Genomic DNA, 21,496 nt, shown 5'->3' with positions numbered 1-21,496 from the left:
TATTTGAAAAATCTAAGCAATAAAGAGTAGCTCAGAATCTTATCATGTACCAAAAAAAGGAATCAAGATAATAGTCTTAGAATTCAGTAAGTTGGGTTAAAATAATATAAAAAAAATATTTTATAAAACTAGAAGATGAAAAAAATACAGAAGAGGTTACTAATTAAGAGAAATGTGATAATTATAATGATTTGTACTGTAAAATTTCTTTTTAGGAAAGACAGTATGTCAAAGTAAACCTTTGCTATATATGGTCAGGAAATTAGATCTGCACCATTTATGGACAGGAATTTAAATCACAGAGCAGAAGCCTGGAAAATAAAGTCAAACATGAGGCTGCATATGCACAAAGGGTGGACTGCCCCACTGCCCGTGAAGATGGCGATTATCTCTAACAGTGTACTGGAAGCCTGTGTGAGGTTATTGCGGGCCATACCCTCCAAGTAGCTACTGATCGACTAAAGGGATTTAGAAAAAAGTGGCTAGAAGGATTAAGGGACTATTGGGAATGATTTACAAAACTTAAAAATTGCCTGAACACGGTCTGTGCCTGAGCATGCAGATGGGGGATGAAAGATGGAAGCATGCCACAGTTGAAAATTGCTGAGTGTTGTAAACAGCACGGAAAGAAAGGGGTTTTTAAGCTACTAGAGTGATGAATATGTCTTCTGGATTATTTAGCCTAAGTAGCAAGACTATTTCCTAATTATTCCAACTTGAATTGAAATATATTTTGGTTTCAAACTATCAAACAAGGTAAGTCTTTATAACTGGGATCTAATAGCAAAGTCATGCTCTCCTTTAAACTGCTGATCACGTGCACTGCTAAATCAATGTACACATAGACCCCACATATCTAACATAGATGAATTAAAAACTAGAAGGAAGTAAACTTAAGTGTCATATACAGACATGTTGATTGTATGAAAATACATTAATGTACCAACAGTGGTTACGTCTTGTTGGTAGATTTATAAATAGTTGTAATTTTCCTCTTTTCACCTTTTGTCTTTTTGAGAAGACAATGAGTACACACACATTTAAAATTGTCAGACCAGTCAATATTGCAATGTATAACTCCTTGGAGGAACTGATCTTGCTCATGATAGAGGGACACTATAGTGCTTATTCTAGACAAAAGCCTAGTTGCTACTCTTCCCTAGCTGTCATAAGTCCTAGTCAGAAGAAATTATTTTTACTAAGTGCTTCTTTTGCCTATTGAATCAATGGGCACATCAAATCATATTTAAATGTAATATCTCAAATAACTGTGAGTCATTCACAGACATCAGAAAGCCCATGACAAGCCACCCTTTGTTGCCTTTCTGGAACCCAATCAACATTTCATGTCTGTACAGCCAGAAAGAGATACCCTCTGATACTGGGAAGAAGGAGTTGGTGTCATTTCTCACTCTAGTACTTATTCTTGGTCCTGGTTCTAATTATATTGTCTTTACCTGCTGTGGTTTGAATGGGGCTCTTCCAAAATTCAGGTGCTGTTAATCTGATAATATTGAGAGGTGGGGCCTTTAAGAGGCAATTAGTCCATGAGGGCTCCTTCCTTGTGAATGAGATTAGGTGTCTCTACAAAGGCTTGAAGGAGGGAGTTTGTTCTCTCTTGCCCTTCCACCTTCAGCCATATGGGGATGCAGGTTTCCTTTCTTCTGAAGGATTCAGCCCTCATCAGATAGTAAATTCCGGTGCCTTGATCTTGAACTTCTATCCTCCAAAACTGTAAGAAATAAACTTCTGCTCTTTGTAAATTACCCAGGCCGTGGTACTGTGTTACAGCAACACAAGATGAATTAAGATAAGCCTTCACTACTGCAGCCTCATTCAGTTGGGTTACCCTGCTCTCCATGACATCTCTCTTTTATTTCTGAACTCTTGGATTAAAAACCCATGACATTTGTCCCAAATCATATGTGGTTGCTACCGAGAGTAATGGACATAACACTTCCAGGGATTAGTAATGGTTGGAGCATCAGTCAGTGTGGCTGGGATTTGGTAATGGGGAATACACACAAGTTCCTACAGTCCTCTTTCCCTTTTCTGTGTTCTGGAATACAGTGGCACATTATCACTTCCTGCGCTCTGATTTTCAAAACTTGTACAAGTGGAATAAAAATAAAATAAACCAGCTTTATGATTTTCAGTACAGAGTGGAGGCAGATACCACTTCAGGTAATGAGAGACAACTTGGCTATATCCCTGACGGCAGCCTGGTAGGTGTGACATTGCCATGTAACTCCAAATATGTGCCCATAAAACTGGAGTTAATGAGATGTATGCATTTTTGTTCCCAATCAAATGCTTTTGGATGAATTAGGAACCAGGCTCCTCTTGACAAATTTTACATTACTTTATGGCCAATTTCCTTCTGATGCAAGTGAAATGGAAACTTTACTTTCCTTAGAAGTTGTTAACAAACTTAAGTGATTTAAAAGAATGATAACTGCTCTCTCTATAGCTATGTGGGAAATGAAAGGAGAGAAAACCATTCTCTACCCTACACTTCCAACAGATCTATACCTGGTAAAATTCATTATGTATCAGTCTCTGACAAGGTAATTCTAGCATAAAGTTTGCCCCTTTCCCTGTGGCACTTTTACATTCTAAAGTCTCAGCCAGCACACTTATTCTACACCCCACTGACTGATTTCCCTGCAGGTGGAGAGTTTAATTCCTGTTGTCACCAGTGTGCATTATGGAGTCTCCACAAACAGCTTGCTTCAGCCCTAACCATAACACTACTGTTTTGCTCAAGTCAGTATGTGGTATTCAGATGCACAGCAAGGTTCAAAATTAGACAAAGCTGAAGTGCCATCTGGGATCATCCTCAGCCCTCTTTACCAGCTATTGTGAGGCAATCTTGAACCACAAACCTTCTGCTGGTGGAGAAGCTGCATTCAGACTGTCTGCACAGTCTGCACAGTCTGCACAGGAGGGTGGCCAATAACAGGAACTTAGGGCAGGCAGACACCTGAGGTCTCTTTATCCTCTGGCTGTGCCACTTACTCAAACCACAGCAACAGTCTGCTAATTGGTCCCTCTTCCTACAACCTGTGGCTACTTTAACCTATGCCACACCGAAGCCAGGGTGATCCACTGACACACATATCTGATGGAGTTACTCCTCTAATTTACCTTTTAAAGACTTCCTCAATGCTTTCAGGATAAAATCCAATCTCCACAGCACATAATACATCTCCAAATCTGTACTAAAATTTTACATGTGTCTCTGCCTCTCCCAACAGATGTAAGTTTCATGGAGTTGGGGATCACATCTTATTCATTGTTCATTGCTTCCTGCGTCCAGAACACAATGCTAGGCATATGGCAGAAACACAATATTATTTAATAAATGAGGGAATGAATGAATGTGGTTTATCCTCCTCTTCTACAAACTAGATAAAGCCTAGAAGTTAAGACTTTCCAAAGAGCTCACAACAAATAAATAGCTTGGGCCTGCCTCTCATGGTACTATACTGTTTCCAAATATGGGCATCATTGAATCTCCACATCTGGCCAACTATTCTGAAAAGGTCAGGAGATGTTGCTCTGTATTCAAAGGGGAAGCAGAAATTAAAGATGTGTATGCCACATACCTGAAGCCCTTTTGCCCTTACTTATCATTTCTATCCATTCCTATGATTAATAGCCTATTAGCCAGACTTGGTCAAATCTCTTCATGCTACATATACATAATTAAAACAGTACTCTGCCCACCCAACGTTCAACAAAGATTCACTGAGCTTTGACATGTCTGTGACACAGTTTTCAATTCTGTAGATACCAAGATAAATAAGTTATGTTCTTAGCCTCAAAAAGATAAAACCTAGTCAGGGAGATATGCACATGGAAAAATAATCGCAATATTGTGTGATTAGAAACGTGTAAGATATAGAGAATATTTTAGCACTTAACAAGGTGTAATAATTATAACATTTATTTCCTCCACTGATTTTCCTGTGGGCAGGAACCAGGTCCTTTATCTTGTTTCCTCCCTTGTGCCGACCACATGGTAGGTACTCAGGCAATATGTGATTGACTGACTGATGTGTGACTGACATAAGAGGATATCGGGTCTACTCTGCGCAGACGTTGTATCTGGGAAAACTTTTGAAAAGAGGCGCTGAAGGAAAAGCAGGTAAGAACAAACAGCAAGCTGTGTTCCCTGGGTGTGTGGTGCCTAGGCTGAGGGCAGCGGTATGGGGTAGGGTTGGAGAATTGGTCCAGGCAGATTCTGTCAGGCTTTGCAAGCCTTCCTAAGGAGTCTGAACTTGATCCTGCGGGCAGTGGGAAGCCATGGAAAACACACAAGGAACATGAGCAGATCTGTAAGTTGGAAATGCAATCATGCTTGCAGTTCAGTCTGTAGAGATGTCTCGTACGTGCAATTAATTTCCAGAATATGCTTTCTTATTAAAAAATTGTTTGACACTGCATTTCAGTATGCCAGAGAATACTCAGACTCTGTGAGGTTTCCAGGAACTCTACAGATGCCTCCTTCGCCATTAAGAGTGAATATACTAAAAAAGTGTGCTTTTCATGAGCTATAGCAACAATTAAGGTTAATTTTCTCTGTGATAGGTGAAATGGTTTTGTATTTGCCTAAAATAATGCCATCCTAGAGTAAGTATTACATCTCAGAATTTAGGGGGAGTCAATGATATTTGCAGAAAATGGTAGTTCTTCAGACACTTGGTTAACTAAGTCTGCTGAAGATGTTTTCTTCTTCACTGTGGAGGAGGTAATTTAGCTAAATGAGTGGTCCGGTCAGGAAATTTTATGCGAATAACTAAACATAACACTCCTTTTGGCTTGCTTTATGTTTTAAAGGTAAAAATCTACTCTGATTTGAAAGTTGTTTCCATTAATTAGTACCATGCGTTATATGCAGTCTCTGGAACACCCATTACAAAGTTAGAAAACTTCTTTTAACTATCCAGAGGCATATTCTCATATTCATTTCAGAATAATAAGGTGTTTAAATATTTATTTCTTTTCAATAACTGGGTCTAGGCTCTTCATTTTAATAAATTCTGTCCAAATAATGTTGAGTCACTGCTTAGAAGATGTTGGTACTGAATTTCCCTTTATGGTAATGATATTCACATCAGAGACTGACATTTTACCCCAGCTCTGCCACCAACCTGCAACCTTGGGCAAATCACGCAACCACTCCGGAATTCCTTTTGATAATTCTTAAGTCTTCCTTCTAGCTCTAAAATTCTGAGTATCTTTTAAGAGATCTGATTAGTACAAGAAGGTAGAAATGAGTTAGTTACAGACCTACAAATTGTGGCAGGAGAAATTGATATTTATGATGTGCAGCTATTCCTTTTCAGTAACTCCAAATGGTTAGAAACTCTTAAGGTAGGCTTATTTTATAAGAAATATAAAATCTTTATGAAGATATACTCATTCATTCAACAAGTATTTATTGAAGACTCATTATATGCCAGGCATTATGTTAAAGACTGGGAATACAATGACAATAAAAGAGAAAAAATATGCGTGGTCTCCAAGAGCTGGTTGTCTAGTGAGGAAGGCAGGCAGTTTTAGACACGAAATAACAATAAAGTGGAATAAGTATTATCATGGGATCTCAGCTATGAAGACAAAACATACAGCTCAGATCAAACAGAGGCTATAAGTCAGGGAAGGTTTCACTGCAGATGGGCTGTCTAAGCTGAGAATATGCATTTCTGTGATTTTTATTTGGAAAGACATATTGAATAGAACATGCAATAAAAATATTTATTCTTCCCAGGCCCAGACTAAGTGTTTAAGACTCAGAGCTTATGGAGAAGAATCTGAACACATCCCATAAATGCACATACCGCCCCCCCCCCAAGTTTTACCAATCATTTGATCATAAATTCACTGACTCCCAAGGGAATTTTTCGTTGGATCAAGTTCTGGGGTATGGATGACAATATTATTTAAGAGACAATCACTCCTTGTCATTCTATACTTAAAATCCTATACAGCTGTTCAAAGAGTATATAATAGGTGAATAAGAGGTTTTAAGGAATGACTTGTTGATTAACGATATGTTTCAATTTTTCAAAATCCTTTCACATATTTAATCTTCTATTATCCTAGTATTTACAAAGCAGAAATTATACTGTACTGACACCTCACCCTAGAGGTTATGGAAATCCTCTTCTATAATAGGTATTATGTTTCCAAGACAGATCTGATTGCAAATATTCTGTCTTGTGGCCAACATAATTATAGCCACATTCACCATAGCATGAGTGTGATGGTTAATGCTGAGTGTCGACTTGATTGGATTGAGGGATACAAGTATTAATCCTGGATGTGTGTGTGCCAAAAGGGATTAACATTTGAGTCAGTGGGCTGAGGAAGGCAGATCCACCCTTCATCTGATGGGCACAATCTAATAAGCCTCCAGTGAAGCTGGCGAGACAGGCCTATTCTCCCAGCCTACATCTTTCTCCCATGCTGGATGCTTCTTGCCCTCAAACACTGGACTCCAAGTTCTTCAGTTTTGAGACTCGGACTGGATCTTTTTGCTCATCAAGCTTGCAGACAGCCTATTGTGGGACCCTGTGATTGTGTAAGTTAATACATAATAAACTCCCATATATATACAAAGTTATGGGGAAGAATCTGAACACATCTTGTAAATGCACATACCTCCCAAATTTTACCAAACAATATTTAAGAGATAATCACTCCTTGTCATTCTTCCTTTTCTCCTTGTCATTGTATACATATATATGTCATATGTGTACATATATATGTGTGTGTGTATGTTTGTGTGTATATATATATCCTATTAGTTCTGTCTCTCTAGAGAACCCTGACTAATACAGATTTTCATAGCAGGAGTGGTTCTAGAGGAAAATAATATTAAGGATGGAGTTCTTTTGTTGGTTTTGGGGTTTCTGGAGTTGGCTGTTTAATATGATTAGACCCCCAAATGCTAAGGACTCTATTGCTAATACTATGGAGAACATTGATAGTCCTTGACGTAAACTGTTTAGAAAGTTATGCAAAAATAAATGCATTTGACACTCTTGATTCATCATTCATGAGAAGCAAGGAGTTTAGTGACTCTATATGTAATACCTTTGACTATATGTGGAGAACCAAGGAAAATAATGAAGTTGGTTGGTTGCTCCTAAGTTCAGTGGACAAAGGGATGAAAGAAAATGATGAACTCAGAGATTCTGTCTCCCAGTTTCAGAAGCAGATACTGAGACTCAAATCTGTTAAGATTACCCTGAGTAAGTCTTATCTTCCATAGAGAAAGAGCTGAAATTGTGGAAAAACAGACAGAAGGCTTTTATCATGCGAGTGGCTGACCTACAACAAAAGGTGCATGCACAGCCTTGCCACGTGTCTACTGTTAAAGGCATTGATTAGAAAAGAATGGGACCCTGCAACTTGGAATGGGGACATGTGGGAGGACCCTGATGAAGCTGGGGATACTGGTTTGTAAACTCTGATGAACCTTTTTTGCCAAAGGAAGAGCTTCCCCATCCCCAGTAGTGGCAACATCCCCTCCCCAACCCATGCTGCCATCAGCCTTTCCACCTTTGTCTGAGGAGATAAACCCTATGCTCCTGAGGCTATAGTGAGGGTCTCCCCTGAGGCAGTTGCCAGGCAAGATAACCTTGATTCTCCTCAGGAGCCACCCCCAATACCCCTGTTCGCCCCTAGACCTATAACCAGACTAAAGTCCCAGTGGGTCCCTAGAGGTGAGGTTGAGAGTGTGACCCATGAGGAGGTGTACTACATTTGAAAAGAACTGTTTGAATTGTCTAATTTATATAAACAGCAATCTGGAGAACAGGCAAGTGTACGGGATAATGGAAGGAACATAGAGTTGGATAAGGCTGAATTTATTCACTGGGGCCCACTATGATTTTAATCTTGCAGCTCTGGGAGTTTAAAAAGGTTCTAATAGTTTATTTGCTTGGTTACAGATTGCTGAAATATGGATTAAAAGATTGCCCACTGTGAGTGAGCTGGGAATACCTGATCTCCCTTGGTTTAATGGAGAGAAAGGGACCCAAAGTCTTAGAAAGATTGGGATGGTCGAGTGGATTAGTCACTTTAGACCTACTCATCCCAGCTGGGAGTGTCCAGAAGATACATCCTTGACCAATGCCTTGCAAAATAGATTTGTGAGGGCAGCACCTGCATTTTTGAAGAGCTCTGTAATTTCTCTTCTCTGTATATATGTCAGATCTAACAGTGGGAACCAAGTCACTCAAATACAAAATTTAAATACAATGAAAATAATTGGATCTTGAGATGGCAGGGGCCAAGTGGTGGCACTAAACCATCAAAGGCAAGGTGGCATAGCTACTGTAATAGACAGTAGAGGCAAAGTGGCAATGAGAATAGCCTGACTCGTGTAGAGCTCTGGCACTGGCTAATTAATAATGGAGTTCCTAGAAGTGAAATTGATGGGAAGCCTACTACGTTTCTACTTAATTTATACAGAGAACTGCAAGGTCAAATGAGCAAAAGACTAATTTGAATTATGAAAACAGGGAATTATGGCCCCTCAATCAATTTCCAGACTTGAGCCAGTTTACAGATCCAGGACCCCTTGAATGAAGGGGAGGCTGGATCCCTTTGAGGAAGGGCCTCCCTACATTACCGACAATTTATGCAGCAAATCTTTTTCCCATCCTTCCCGCAGGAGATCTCCAGCCTTTTACCAGGGTAACTGTGCATTGAGGAAAGGGAAATGATCAGACATTTCGGGGACTACCGGACACTGGCTCCGAGCTGGTGTTGATTCCAGGGGACCCAAAATGTCATTGTGGTCCTCCTATTAAAGTAAGGGCTTATGGAGGTTGGGTAATCAAGGGAGTTTTAGCTCAAGTCTGACTCACAGTGGGTCCAGTGGGTTCCCAGACTCATCCTGTAGTCATTGCCCCAGTGCCAGAATGCATAATTGGCATAGACATACTCAGCAGCTGGCAGAACATATGCATTGGCTCCCTGACTGGTAGGTTGAAGGCTATTGCGGTGGAAAAGGCCAAATGGAAGCCACTAGAGATGGCTCTACCTAGAAATATAGTAAATTAAAAACAATACTGCATCCCTAGAGGGATTGCAGAGATTAGTACCACCATCTAGGAGTTGAAAGATGCAGGGGTGGTGATTCCCACAACATCCCCATTCAACTCTCCCATTTGGCCTGGGCAGAAGACAGGTGGATGGTGGAGAATGACAGTGGGTTATCATAAGCTTAACCAGTGGTGACTCCAATTACCAGATGTGGTTTAATTGCTTGAGCAAATTAGTACATCTCCTGGTACCTGGTATGCAGCCGCTGACTTAGCAAATGCCTTTGTCTCCATTCCTGTCCATAAGGACCACCAGAAGCAATTTGCCTTCAGATGGCAAGGCTAGCAATATACATTTACTGTCCTACCTCAGGGGTATATCAACTCTCCAGCTTTGTCAAAATCTTATTCCGAGAGACCTTGACCACTTTTCGATTCCGTAAGATATCACACTGGTCCATTACACTGATGACATTATGCTCATTGGATCCAGTGAGCAAGAAGTAGAAAACGCACTGGACTTATTGGTGAGATATTTGCATGCCAGAGGATGGGAAATCAATCTGACTAAAATTCAGGGACCTTCTACCTCAGTAAAATTTCTAGGGGTCCAGTGGTGTGGGGCCTGTTGAGATATTCCTTCTAAGGTGAAGGATAAATTGCTGCCTTTGGCCCCTCTACACCAAGAAAGAGGCACAATACCTAGTGGTCCTATTTGGGTTTTGGAGGCAACACACTCCTCATTTGGGTGTATTACTCTGGCTCATTTATTGAGTAACCTAAAAGGCTGCCAGTTTTGAGTGGAGTCCAGAACAGGAGAAGGCTCTGCAACAGGTCAGGGCTGCTGTGCAAGCCATTCTGCCACTTGGGCTACATGACACAGCAGATCCAGTGGTGCTTAAGGTATCAGTGGCAGATAGGGATGCTGTTTGGAGCCTTTGGCAGGCCCCATAGGTGAATCACAGCAGAAGCCTCTAGGATTTTGGAGCAAGGCCCTGCGATCTTCTTTAGATAACTACCTTCCTTTTGAGAGACAGCTCTTGGCCTGTTACTGGGCTTTGGTGGAAACTGAGCATTTGACTATAGGTCATCAAGTCACCATGTGACCTGAACTGCCTATCATGAACTGGGTGTTTTCTGACCCATGTAGCCATAAAGTAGGTTGTGCGCAGCAGCATTCCATCATCAAATGAAAGTGGTATATATGTGATCGGGCCTGAGCAGGTCCTGAAGGCACAAGTAAGTTACCTGAGGAAGTGGCTCAAATATCCATGGTCTCCATTCCTACCACCCTGCCTTCTCTCCCTCAGCCTGCACTAATGACCTCATGGGGAGTTCCCTATGATTAGTTGACAGAGAAGAGAAGACTAAGGGCTGGTTCACAGATGGTTCTGCACAATATGGAGGTACCACCTGAAAGTGGTCAGCTGCAGCACTACTGCCTCTTCCTAGAACATTCCTGAAAGACAGTGGTCAAGGGAAATCTTTCCAGTGGACAAAACTTCGACCACTGCACCTGGTTGTTCACTTTGCAGGGAAGGAGAAATGGCCAGATGTGTGATTATATACTGATTCATGGGCCATAGCCAATGGTTTGGCTGGATGGTCAGGGACTTAGAAGAAGCATAACTGGAAAATTGGTGACAAAGAAATTTGGGAATGAGGTATGTGGATGGACCTCTCTGAGGGGTCAAAAAATGTGAAGATATTTGTATCCCATATGAGTGCTCACCAATGGGTAACTTCAGCAGAGGAGGATTTTAATAATGACTCATTCTGTGGACACCAATCAGCCTCTTTCCTCAGCCACCCCTGTCATTGCCCAATGGGCCCAAGAATAAAGTGGCCATGGTGGCAGGGATGGAGGTTATGCATGGTCTCAGCAACATGGACTTTCACTCACCAAGGCTGACCTGGCTATGGCTACTACTGAGTGTCCAACTTGCCAGCAGAAGAGATCAACACTGAGCCCTCAATATGGCACCATTCTTTGGGGTGATCAGCCAGCCACCTGGTGGCAGGTTGATTATATTGGACCTCTTCCACCATGAAAAAGGCAGAGGTTTGTCCTAGGTGGAACAGACACTTACTCTGGATATGGGTTTGCCTATCTTGCACACAATGCTTCTGCCAAGACTACCATCTGTGGACTCACAGAATGCCTTATCCATCATCATGGTATTCCACACAGCATTGCCTTTGACCAACACACTCACTTTATGCTAAAGAAGTGTGGCAGTGGGCTCATGCTTATGGAATTCACTGGTCTTACCATGTTCCCCATCATCCTGAAGCAGCTGGATTGATAGAACAGTGGAATGGCTTTTTGAAGTCACAGTTACAACACCAACTAGGTGACAATACTTTGCAGGGCTGGGGCGAAGATCTTCAGAAGGTCATGGTGGCAGGGATGTATGCTCTGCATCAGCGTCCAATATACGGTATTGTTTATCCCATAGCCAGGATTCCCAGGTCAAGGAATCAAGGGGTGGAAGTGGAAGCAGAACCACTCACCATCACCCATAGTGATCCACGAACAAAATTTTTGCTTCCTGTTCCTGTGACATTATGTTCTGCTGGCCTAGAGGTCTTAGTTTCAGACAGAGGAATGCTGCCACCAGGAGACACAATGATTCCATTAAACTGGTAGTTAGGATTGCCACCTGGACACCTTGGGCTACTCCTACCTTTAAGTCAACAGGCTAAGAAGGGAGTTACAGTGTTGGCTGGGGTGACTGACCCAGACTATCCAGATGAAATCAGTCTACTACTTCGTAACGGAGGTAAGGAAGAGTATGCACAGAATACAGGAGATCCATTAGAGCGTCTCTTAGTATTACCATGCCCTGTGATTAAAGTCAATGGGAAACTACAATGGCCCAATCTAGGTAGGACCCTTTAGGAAAGAAGATCTGGGTCACTCCACCAGGAAAAAAAACCATGACCTGCTGAGGTGCTTGCTGAAGACAAAGGAAATACAGAATGGGCAGTAGAAGAAGGTAGTCATCAATACAAGCTACCATCACTTGAGCAGCTACAGAAACGAGGGCTGTAATTGTCATGAGTATTTCCTCCTCCTTTTGTTAAAAACACATTTGTGCATGTATACACTTGTACTAAGAAAGTATATTCATTTTATTTCCTTTTCCTTTATCATTTGACATAAGATTTATTGACTTCATATCAGCATTTAAGTATTGTTAGTTGTATGTTATAGTATTTGGACTGGGGATTGGTGCATTTCCTGTTGTATGAAGGATAGTTGTGTTTTTTTTAGGCATTATAATGATCTCATTATTGTCTTTATTTGAAGATTATGTATGATCTCAGGAGATGTGTTTGGGTTCAAGTTGACAAGGGGTAGACTTGTGATGGTTAATACTGGGAGTCAACTTGATTAGATTGAAGGATACAAAGTATTGATCCTGGGTGTGTCTGTGGGGGTGTTGTCAAAAGGGATTAACATTTGAGTCAGTGGGCTAGGGAAGGCAGATCCACTCTTAATCTGGATGGGCACCATCTAATCAGCTTCTAGTAAATATAAAGCAGACAGAAAACCAGGAAAAGGCAAGATGGGGCTGGCCTCCTAGCCTACATCTTTCTCCCATGCTGAATGCTTCCTACCCTCAAACATTGAACTCCAGGTTCTTCAGTTTTGGGACTCAGACTGGCTCTCCTTGCTCCTCAAGCTTGCGGAGAGCCTATTGTAGGACCCTGTGATCCTGTAAGTTAATACTTAATAAACTCCCCTTTATAAATCTATATCTATCCTATTAGTTCTGTCTCTCTAGAAAACCCTGACTAATACAATGAGTATGAGATTTAGCTTGGTTAAAGTGATCACCATATGTTACAGAGACATTTAAGAAGGTTTAGTTTCCTGAGTGCAGAAGACCCTATGTCATGCCAAAGGAGAATCATAAAGAGACAATATTTTGAATTTAAAATCAATCCACTTTGAAGTTGCTTTGATATCCAATTTGTTCACTAATTATTCATTGGATATCCTGCACACACACATGAACAGATATGAGTCTAATAAAGAGTGGAATATTAGTTTGAAAGCTTTATAAACTTCTAAGGTAATAATGGGATTTAACTTGTTTTGTAGATGGAGAAAGATCACAGAAATTATCTCCTTTTCAGAGTCAGTGCCTTTATTTATTGCTTCCTGATTTCAAATTATTATTCAGTACTTGCCTTATTATTTAACTTGTCTTGCTTCTTTGTCTTTTCTCGGCAACTATTAGATCAAGCGTTCTTTGAGGGTAGGTACTGTGTTCTTCCTCCAGAATGCCCAATTTTGAAACTATTAGGCCTTCAACAAGTATTTATCAAAGGCTATGGTTAGTTCAAAAACCTAGAAACGAATTAGCTACAGAACTACACATTGTGATGATTAAAAACATTTCAAACAGTGTTTTCTCCAAGTTTAATGTGTGCAATATTTAAAAAGGAAGCTTGTTAAACATGGATCCCTAAATCTCATTCCCAAAGATTCTTCTGTCTTTCCTCTTAAATCATTTCCTCCTAATTTAGAAAAAAATGTCTCATAATTTAGAAAAAAAATGAGACATACTAGGGTCTTGGGACTGCACTGGTGATTATTATAGAGAAAAAACTTGACGTAGGTGAAGTAGGTCTGTCCTTCTCTCCTCCACCTTCACTTCCTTCTTTCTTTCAATACATACTTATTGTGTGCCCATTAAATTTTAGATATTGTTCTAGGTCCTGGGATTAAACTGGTCAACAAGATGTACAAAGACATTGCTGTCACAGCACTTAGACTCCTGTTGGGGGAAGGGCAGAAAATAGACAAACTTTAAGATTACTTCAGTTACTGTTAAGCGTTTTAAGATTACTTCAGATATTGTTAAGTGTTATAAGGAAAATAAAACAGGCTAATCTGATAGAGAATGACTGTTGAGGAGGGGGCAAGTTACAGAATGCAGTCCACAAGAAGATGATATATGACCTCATGAATGAATGACCAGAAGGAACCAACCAAGCAAAAGACCTTGGGGAAGAGCTTTCCAGGAAGAGAGAAGAGCATGTGCAAAGGTCCTGAGGCAGATTAAGTGTTCACAGATCAGCAGGAGAGCCAGCATACCTGGAACTTGAGAGCAGTGAGGTCAAACTCATCTGCCATGGACAAAAGGACAGTGATATCTTGAAATTACCCCTGTGGGAAGGTGGAAAAATTCTCCTTGCTATCACAGAATTAAGGAAGATTAAGTATTTTAATAAACGTTATAAAAAAACTTATCCTTAAAAGTGAACACATTATTGCAACTCCTCACTCATGAAATATCTTTTACTGATTTTGGGGGTTTGACGCTTTGTGGTAACAGGATTTCATAATCACTAGCAGATCATGTTTTATAATACCTGAGCACTGAAAATTAGCTCACTTTGAACTTCCTTGAGATTTAAATGATTTAGCATTCATTTCAGTCATTCATTCACAACTCAAATGTCATAAAATAGGGTCAAACCTGCATTGGAGAATTCATATACTTTTCTAAAGGAGGATAGTTATCCCATAATTACAAAATAAGTTAGATGGCATGCATCCAAATTCTGGTTTTGGATTATTATTTTTCAATGCTTGCATTGACTTGTCTTATCACTCCAACTGGATAGTTACCAATTGATAGTAACAGTCCTATTACCACTAAGCAATTGTGATTTGTCTGAGTAACTGGGTGCCTAGGAAAGAAAAGAAGCAAGAACAAGTATGCTATTGGTTTGTGTAAAATCCATCCCTGGGGGCTACTTCTGAAGCCAGGAGATAGCTGCTGAGCTGCAGACCCTATTGATCACTGCCCTTTCATAAGCCATTTCAGTAAAGGACAGCCTGGGTGATAGTGGGCCTTCTGTGATAAGAGCCTGTCCTCTGGAAATGGGAATTAGCTCACAGTTCCATTTCACAGGGTCTACCAGATGGCAAATGACCTCATCTACCCAGACCAGATCCAGACTGGAAACAGAATTGCATTCCATGTTCCCTTCCACTCTGCTGTAAGACTTGGAGCTGTTATAAGACTTGGAGCTTTCCTTTGAGGATTGCTTGATTTAATGTGTGTGTGTTAGCTTGGTTATACATTATGTTGCAGTTCTAAATGCAGAAGGTTCCCAAAGCCATGAAAATAGGCTTCTGCACTTGTACCTAAGCAATCTTGTTATCATTGGCTTCCAAAAATTAGGACCAAGAGAGTAATGTTAGAATACAGATATAGTACCTGAAGAGACAGACCGGTAACATGATGGAAATGAGTTGGTGGAACATTTGTGGGACGAGGTCTAGGGAAAGGAACTGGGAAAGAAGAGAAAGACTCTAATAGAAAATGCCTTCATTATGACAAGAAACTCCATGTAGCCTTCATTTAGTGATACTGAAATTACAATTGCAACTCACATAGTTTGTAAAAGAGGAAGTAGAGAATATGACCATGAAAAGTGATATTTTAAGCTTCAACACATGCTGCTCATCACTGACTTGACTTGCAGCGTATCTTTCAACAAAAGCACATAGTGATTTAATCTCAACAGTAATTCAGTCTACAGCCATATGAGACAAAACTGTCATTGCAGACGGGCTGTAATTTGTGAAATTCAGGTGCTGGGGATTAGGACCACCTGTTGAATTTAATCTTAGAGCTGGTAATGTTAATAACATCATGTAACTGAACATAAACACTACATATTTATCAGTCTTTGGGGCCTCCAGCTAAGGAGGTGTGAACATTTTCCTAAATAGTATCTGTAACTCTCTCCAGACTCTGTAAATCAACGGCAAATAAAGGCTGTTGGAATTCTGATTCAATATGTAGCAGCATATGGCTTGGTGGTCATCACATCCAGCATATCCCATCATTTGTCTGAGGCCTGATGTGAGAGTAAAAAAAAAAAAGCAATCTGAGTATCATCTAGCAATATAATAAGAATAGAAAAGCTTTCCTTTCTTACCCTCCTCTGTGTTAATTGGAAACAAATTCCTAGCAATATTATCACAAATGACTTCCACCTCTGCCTATGCAAGATTATAGGAAGATCTCAAATAAACCTAATTAAACAGCAACTTTTGGAGAGAACATAAACAATGTTTTACACATGCACCTTCATATGGCCATCTGTAAGGGGACTCTGCCCAATTTCCAGCTACCTAAATAGTACCAGTAAAAAGAATCAGTTAACGCATTTTGAGGAGTTTACATTTAGTTCAGTGGGCAATTGGAATAATGCCTAAGCAGAAGACATAGATTTTTAAGATATGCTTTTTGTTCCTTTGCTTGTGGTGCTGTGAACTCCCTCAAAACCTCTGGGTATAGAATTTTGTGAGATGTTGGTGTTCCATGAAATAAGTTCATTGATATTCATAATTATCTCCAAAGAACTTCTTGTACTACGAATGCCAATGACTTTCATACAATATCATTCATATAGCTCTTCACAATTTGTAGCACCCTTTTACTACATATCATTTAATTTTCCACATAATCAACATTTTCCCCCCAAATTGAACAAGACTGTCCTTTGTTTCAATAAAATAAGGTTCTAATAAACAAAAATTGAAATCAAACACATTTGTGTCAATAAACATTGTTTTGAACATAAGCATTAGGGTATTATACTCTGCATTAAGCTATCAACATTCTTAGCTGGTGTCTGTCCAGCAGAAGAACACAGGAAGAAAAGTATCGGAACTATCTTCCCAAAAGTTGATCAAAACTTTCAGCAAATTTACCTTCTGATGCTGCCATTAATCAAAGCTTCACAAGTGTTAGTCATTTCCACCAAACAATAGCCATGGAAATCCATGAGCTCAATATATCCATCATACACCAGTTACACATAAACACCACGGCCATCCACAGTGAGAAGCTAATGTCTAAACTTTCCTAGAACTCCAGCCCTTATTGGTTGCTTGCGCATGCAGATACAAAGCATGTAATCAATCAACAACTAAGAAAGGAAATGAAAGCTATAATTGTAAAATTGATGGCCCTCTGCTTTTGGATTTTAAGTCTACCAACACCCCCACCCCTCAACCCCTGCTCCTGCCAGAAATAAATAAATAAATAAATAATCACTTCCTGATGAAACTGATTCCTTCTTTTTGATTCCCTGAATTCTTCCCATTGCCAATTCCACTTTTTCAAATAACCTTTCCTTGATCCTTCCAGGGAAGTTATCTTTCTCATTTCTGCACCCCTACAGTACTGTTTCTATCTAGCACTTATTATACATTTATATCTATCAGTTTTTCTATCTACACACATTTCATGGTACATTGTTTTGTCCTCAGGTATTTAAAGAACCGTAAGGCTGGGTCCTGCCTTAAATTCTTTTATACCTTTCAAATCCTTAGCATTATGCATCAAACAGTTGTATGGCAATATTCTGTATGCCACTTTTAAAAAGTTTGATTTTTTCATGTATGGTTAGAGCGACCTTTTCACATGAAAGGAGCATCTACTAAATACTACTTCAGTCCACAACCATAAAATTTAGTAAAATTAAAAAAATAATTGGGAGACTTCAAGAAATCCTCTAGCTTTATAAAGCAGATACAGAGTGGAATTGTGTTTTAAGAAAAACATATGCGCTTCAAATAATGACGGATACATTTAAACTGTATTAAGGTATCGTCAGAATCAGCAAACTTGATTAGGATTCTCCCAGAGGCTTCACACACTGAAATCAGATATTCATTATTCCAGGGAAAGGAGGCTCAATTTTAAAAAATTCATCTTATTAATTATTAGCCAAGCCATGCAGCAGCTTCCCAGAAGGCAGAGGAAGACAGGCTCACAACGATGAGTTTCAAACCAATGGAAGCCGAGTTTGTGCCTCAAGTCTTCCATGCCTGCCTGGGCACCGCTCCCCAGGGCTGAGGGAATTCAGCCCAAAGCAATGCGCTGGAGAGATCAGAGGGGCACCTCGGATCCCGAGCAGTGGCCGCGGGCTGGCTGTGCTCACCCTCTGGTTCCGGGTCAGAGGAACGCTCAGGCTGGTGGTACCCGCGCCATCCCCAGTTTCCTCCCACCGGGGAGCGACTCGGCTTTCAAACCCGAGGGTTCGGGAACCGGACCTCCATCTGCAGCTGCAATTCTGGGGAACAGGGAGTTCTAGTTCCAAGGTCGATTTCTGCTGGGAAATTACCTTTGGGGTCCACTCACCTCACCTTTATTTTCTACAAAACTTTATGTCTTTCTCCAAATAACAATTCATACCAAGTTGGGACTAGCCCACCCTACCCCAGCGGGTCCACTCCCCCTCCAGCCTCCGAACGGCACCTACTCACGGCACCTCCCAGCCCCGGGAAAGGGAGAAGGCTCAGGTGTGCGGGATCCCCAGGCAGAGCGGCGAGAGGGCTGGCGGGCATGCTGTCACCTTGTGGTCCGCCACGCCGAGGTATCCGTCCAGTGGCCGCGGTCCCGCGGGGACCCCGGGGCGCGGCTGGGGGCTGCTCTCCGCCGCCGGCTGCGAGCTGCCGGTGGCCGACGCCTGCTGCTGCTGCTGCTGCTGCTGCTGCGGGGGCCGTTCCTTCTGGCCGCCGAGGCTGCTGTACACGAGCAACAAGCTGGTGCACATGGTGGTGAGCGCTAAACACACTGCCAGACCATGGCGCTGCGGGCGGGCGGGAGAGAGAAGAGGAGAGCCGCTGAGCGCAGACACCAGAGGAGCGCGCCCAGCGGGGACACCTGCGCGGTGGTCACACTAGCCCGGGAGACCTGGGGTCGGGGGGCGGCCTGGGCCCCAGCCCAGCCGCACGCAGCTGGGAACGAGAAGGCACCGTCCCCTCGCGCACCGCAAGGGATGCTCGGGGCGCGTCGCCGCTCTCGGCCGCCGCCGCCCAGATCTCTCGGTAGAGGGCAGGTGGTGCACTGTCCCCGGCTGCGGGAGGGAGCGCGCCAGGGCGGAGGGCAGGGGTGGGTTTGCACTTTGGGGAAGGGTCGGTCTGCCCCAGCCAAGCTGCTGGAATCTTGAGTCCTTACATCCCTCCTTTCCTGGGGCCCTGGGGCTCTACCTCGCTAATCCTCCCAAGTTTGAAAATCCTAGAAAACGAAGAAAGTCTGCAAAGGTCCCCCCTCTCCGTCCCTCTTAGTTTTTAGCAGGCTGTTGCTTTTGGGCACCCCCATCCCTGGAGCAATCTGCCCACTCCTCCACCGCTCCTGCAGCTCTCCGCCACCCCCTCAGACCTCTCGCCGGAGATCTAGAAGGCGAGGCAACCCGAGTTCCATCCTGGCTCTGGGATTCCGAGCGAGGCAGAGCTGGAGAATCGGGAGGGAACGCGGAGCGGGTAGAAAGTTGTCCCTTTGTAACAGGCGACCTCACGGCCCAGGATTAGGCGTCCTGGAGTCTCCCCGGTGCGTCCCGCGGACCCTGAGCCCGGGGATCTCCCTCTTTGCCCAGTGGAGTTGCCACAACTGACTCACCATCAGGGTCTTCATTTTGGGCACCTCTTTTGTGCAGAATCCTCAGGCTCGCGCGTCCGGGGCCACTTTTTCCTGGAGGGTTTCCATGATGGGTGATGGGGCGGAGGCGGCTCTGATTTTCGCCCGGCAGCCTGCCGCGGCAGATCGCTCGCAGGAGCCACGGGACCCGGGAAGCGCGGCTGTTGCAGAGATTAGAGACAGAATTAAAACTGAACCGGACCCTCGTAGTCTCTCAGTGATCTACACAACTGCCGCCTGCCGCCGCCTGCTGGGTCCTAAAGACCTCTGCATCCCCCTCCCCGCCCCCAAATAATAATATTTTCAGTAGTGAAATTTCTGGGGAGAGAGAGTTAACAGAGCCAGTATACCCACTTCTTGGTCCGCGGGCTTATATATCTTTAAAGAAGTCATCAAGTAATAAAGGAGAATGTGATTGGATTCTGAACGCGATAGCCATTTCAAAATTTGCAAACTAAATGTTCGGTTTTGTGATGTTGATGAAAACAAGTCAACCTCCAAAATGTCAATAACTCTATTTATAGCGTTTGCATTTATGTTCATAGCATAGAGAAATGTAGCAGGAAATTATTTTTCTTAAAAAATTATTTATTATTTTGTTTTTCCATTGTTCACTTTCTAATTTTCTCTTTCCTCTTAATTTTACTTTTTCAGATCCAGTTACTCTCATGCAATCTTTAGATCACAATATTTCATCTCAATTATTTCATTCATTATTTGTATTAAATATTACAATATTTCTACCTGACCTTTGAGTTTCCTTGTGTTCATCTAAATGATCTTAAAGTTTTAAAAATATTCGGCATGTCACAGCTACATGATAAACTTGACCTGTAGATTCTTCCTAATTTGGATGAAGAATTTCTGCCTGCTAGAGATAAAACTTCTTATGGCTTATTTCATAATCCTAAGGTCTTTGGTGCTTTCCGTTGGTCTTCTGCGCTGACGGCACATAATTTCACATTCAGAACTTCAATTAAAATTAGAAAGAATAATTATTGTTTTATGTTGGGAAATTCACATCGATAGCTTGTTTTAAGGATGCTCTCTCCTCTGCGTTGAATTACAAATGACATTTGTTAAATGTCTAATTTAGCTAAAAACATATTTCTCATGAAATTGCTTAGTGAAAATAGTTGTCTTAATGTATTACTTAACACCTCACCTGTAGCAGTGTAATGTTAAAGATTACATTAAGATGGAAATGATCAGCAGGCCAACTGAACCATGGGTGCAATAAGAGCTTTCTCAAGGCCAAAAAAGGCATTACAATCCATTTTTAATCTTCCCTAATCTATTGCTGGACTGATGATACAACAGGAACTATTTTTATCTTATGAGGCATCTTTCCATACTTAGTATTAAGAAAGTTAAAATTGTTGGTGCAATAATGAATGTCAGCCCAACATGTTTGGGAGAGGGCAAGAAAGCACATGATTTAGCCTTTCAAGGAAAAGCAAAATACTAAGCACTGTCCAACATTGCCAGCCTTGAAGCTATTTATTCAGTTTGTGCTTTAGGCATGAATAGTATCAGTTGTTAGGGCAGGAAAAGCAGCAGCCAGAGGAGAATCTTATCAGGTCTTGGCAATTCTTTATTGTATGGTTGCACTTGACACTCAAATTAATGAAACAAAGGACCGACTTGATGAATCATTGCAAGCAGATTATCTGTGTTTCTCCAGGGATCCTTTTAGATGCTATTAGAAGCAGCTCCTGCATTTTTCAGGATTATTCCCCCTCCATCTAGCAAGTTGCCCAGTGACTGATAAAACAGTTCTAATATATTTTGCCATGCCAAACAGAAGCATCATATTGATGATTTAAGTTCATGGCGGCATGTTGGACATCTGTTACTCTGTACGTCTGACCAATTTCATTAAGCTTATGGGTTTTCTCCCCCATCCTGGGATAACAGTTAGCTAGTTGCTAAATCTACTTATGCAATGGCCAGGGTAAATTTTAAAATGCAATT

At 41.7% G+C, this 21,496-nt stretch overlaps 1 protein-coding gene across 1 annotated transcript in view; it reads right to left on the bottom strand.

Annotated features, from left to right (window-relative positions):
- Positions 1-19,800, bottom strand: part of ST6GALNAC5 (ST6 N-acetylgalactosaminide alpha-2,6-sialyltransferase 5) — a 181,909-nt gene extending 162,109 nt beyond the window's left edge. The window contains exons 1-2 of the mRNA XM_012442788.2: positions 19,505-19,800; positions 18,459-18,695 (exon numbers count right to left, since the gene is read on the bottom strand). Of these exons, the coding sequence (XP_012298211.1) occupies positions 18,459-18,695; positions 19,505-19,519 (252 nt within the window). The 5' untranslated portion in view covers positions 19,520-19,800. The remainder of the gene's footprint in view (positions 1-18,458; positions 18,696-19,504) is intronic.
- Positions 19,801-21,496: the final 1,696 nt, after the last annotated feature.

This window comes from Aotus nancymaae, unplaced genomic scaffold, assembly GCF_030222135.1.
Source record: "Aotus nancymaae isolate 86718 unplaced genomic scaffold, 86718_ANA_hifiasm-v0.15.2.pri h1tg000007l, whole genome shotgun sequence".
Classification (NCBI taxonomy): Eukaryota; Metazoa; Chordata; class Mammalia; order Primates; family Aotidae; genus Aotus; species Aotus nancymaae.
This window is presented reverse-complemented; position numbering and strand designations above follow the sequence as displayed.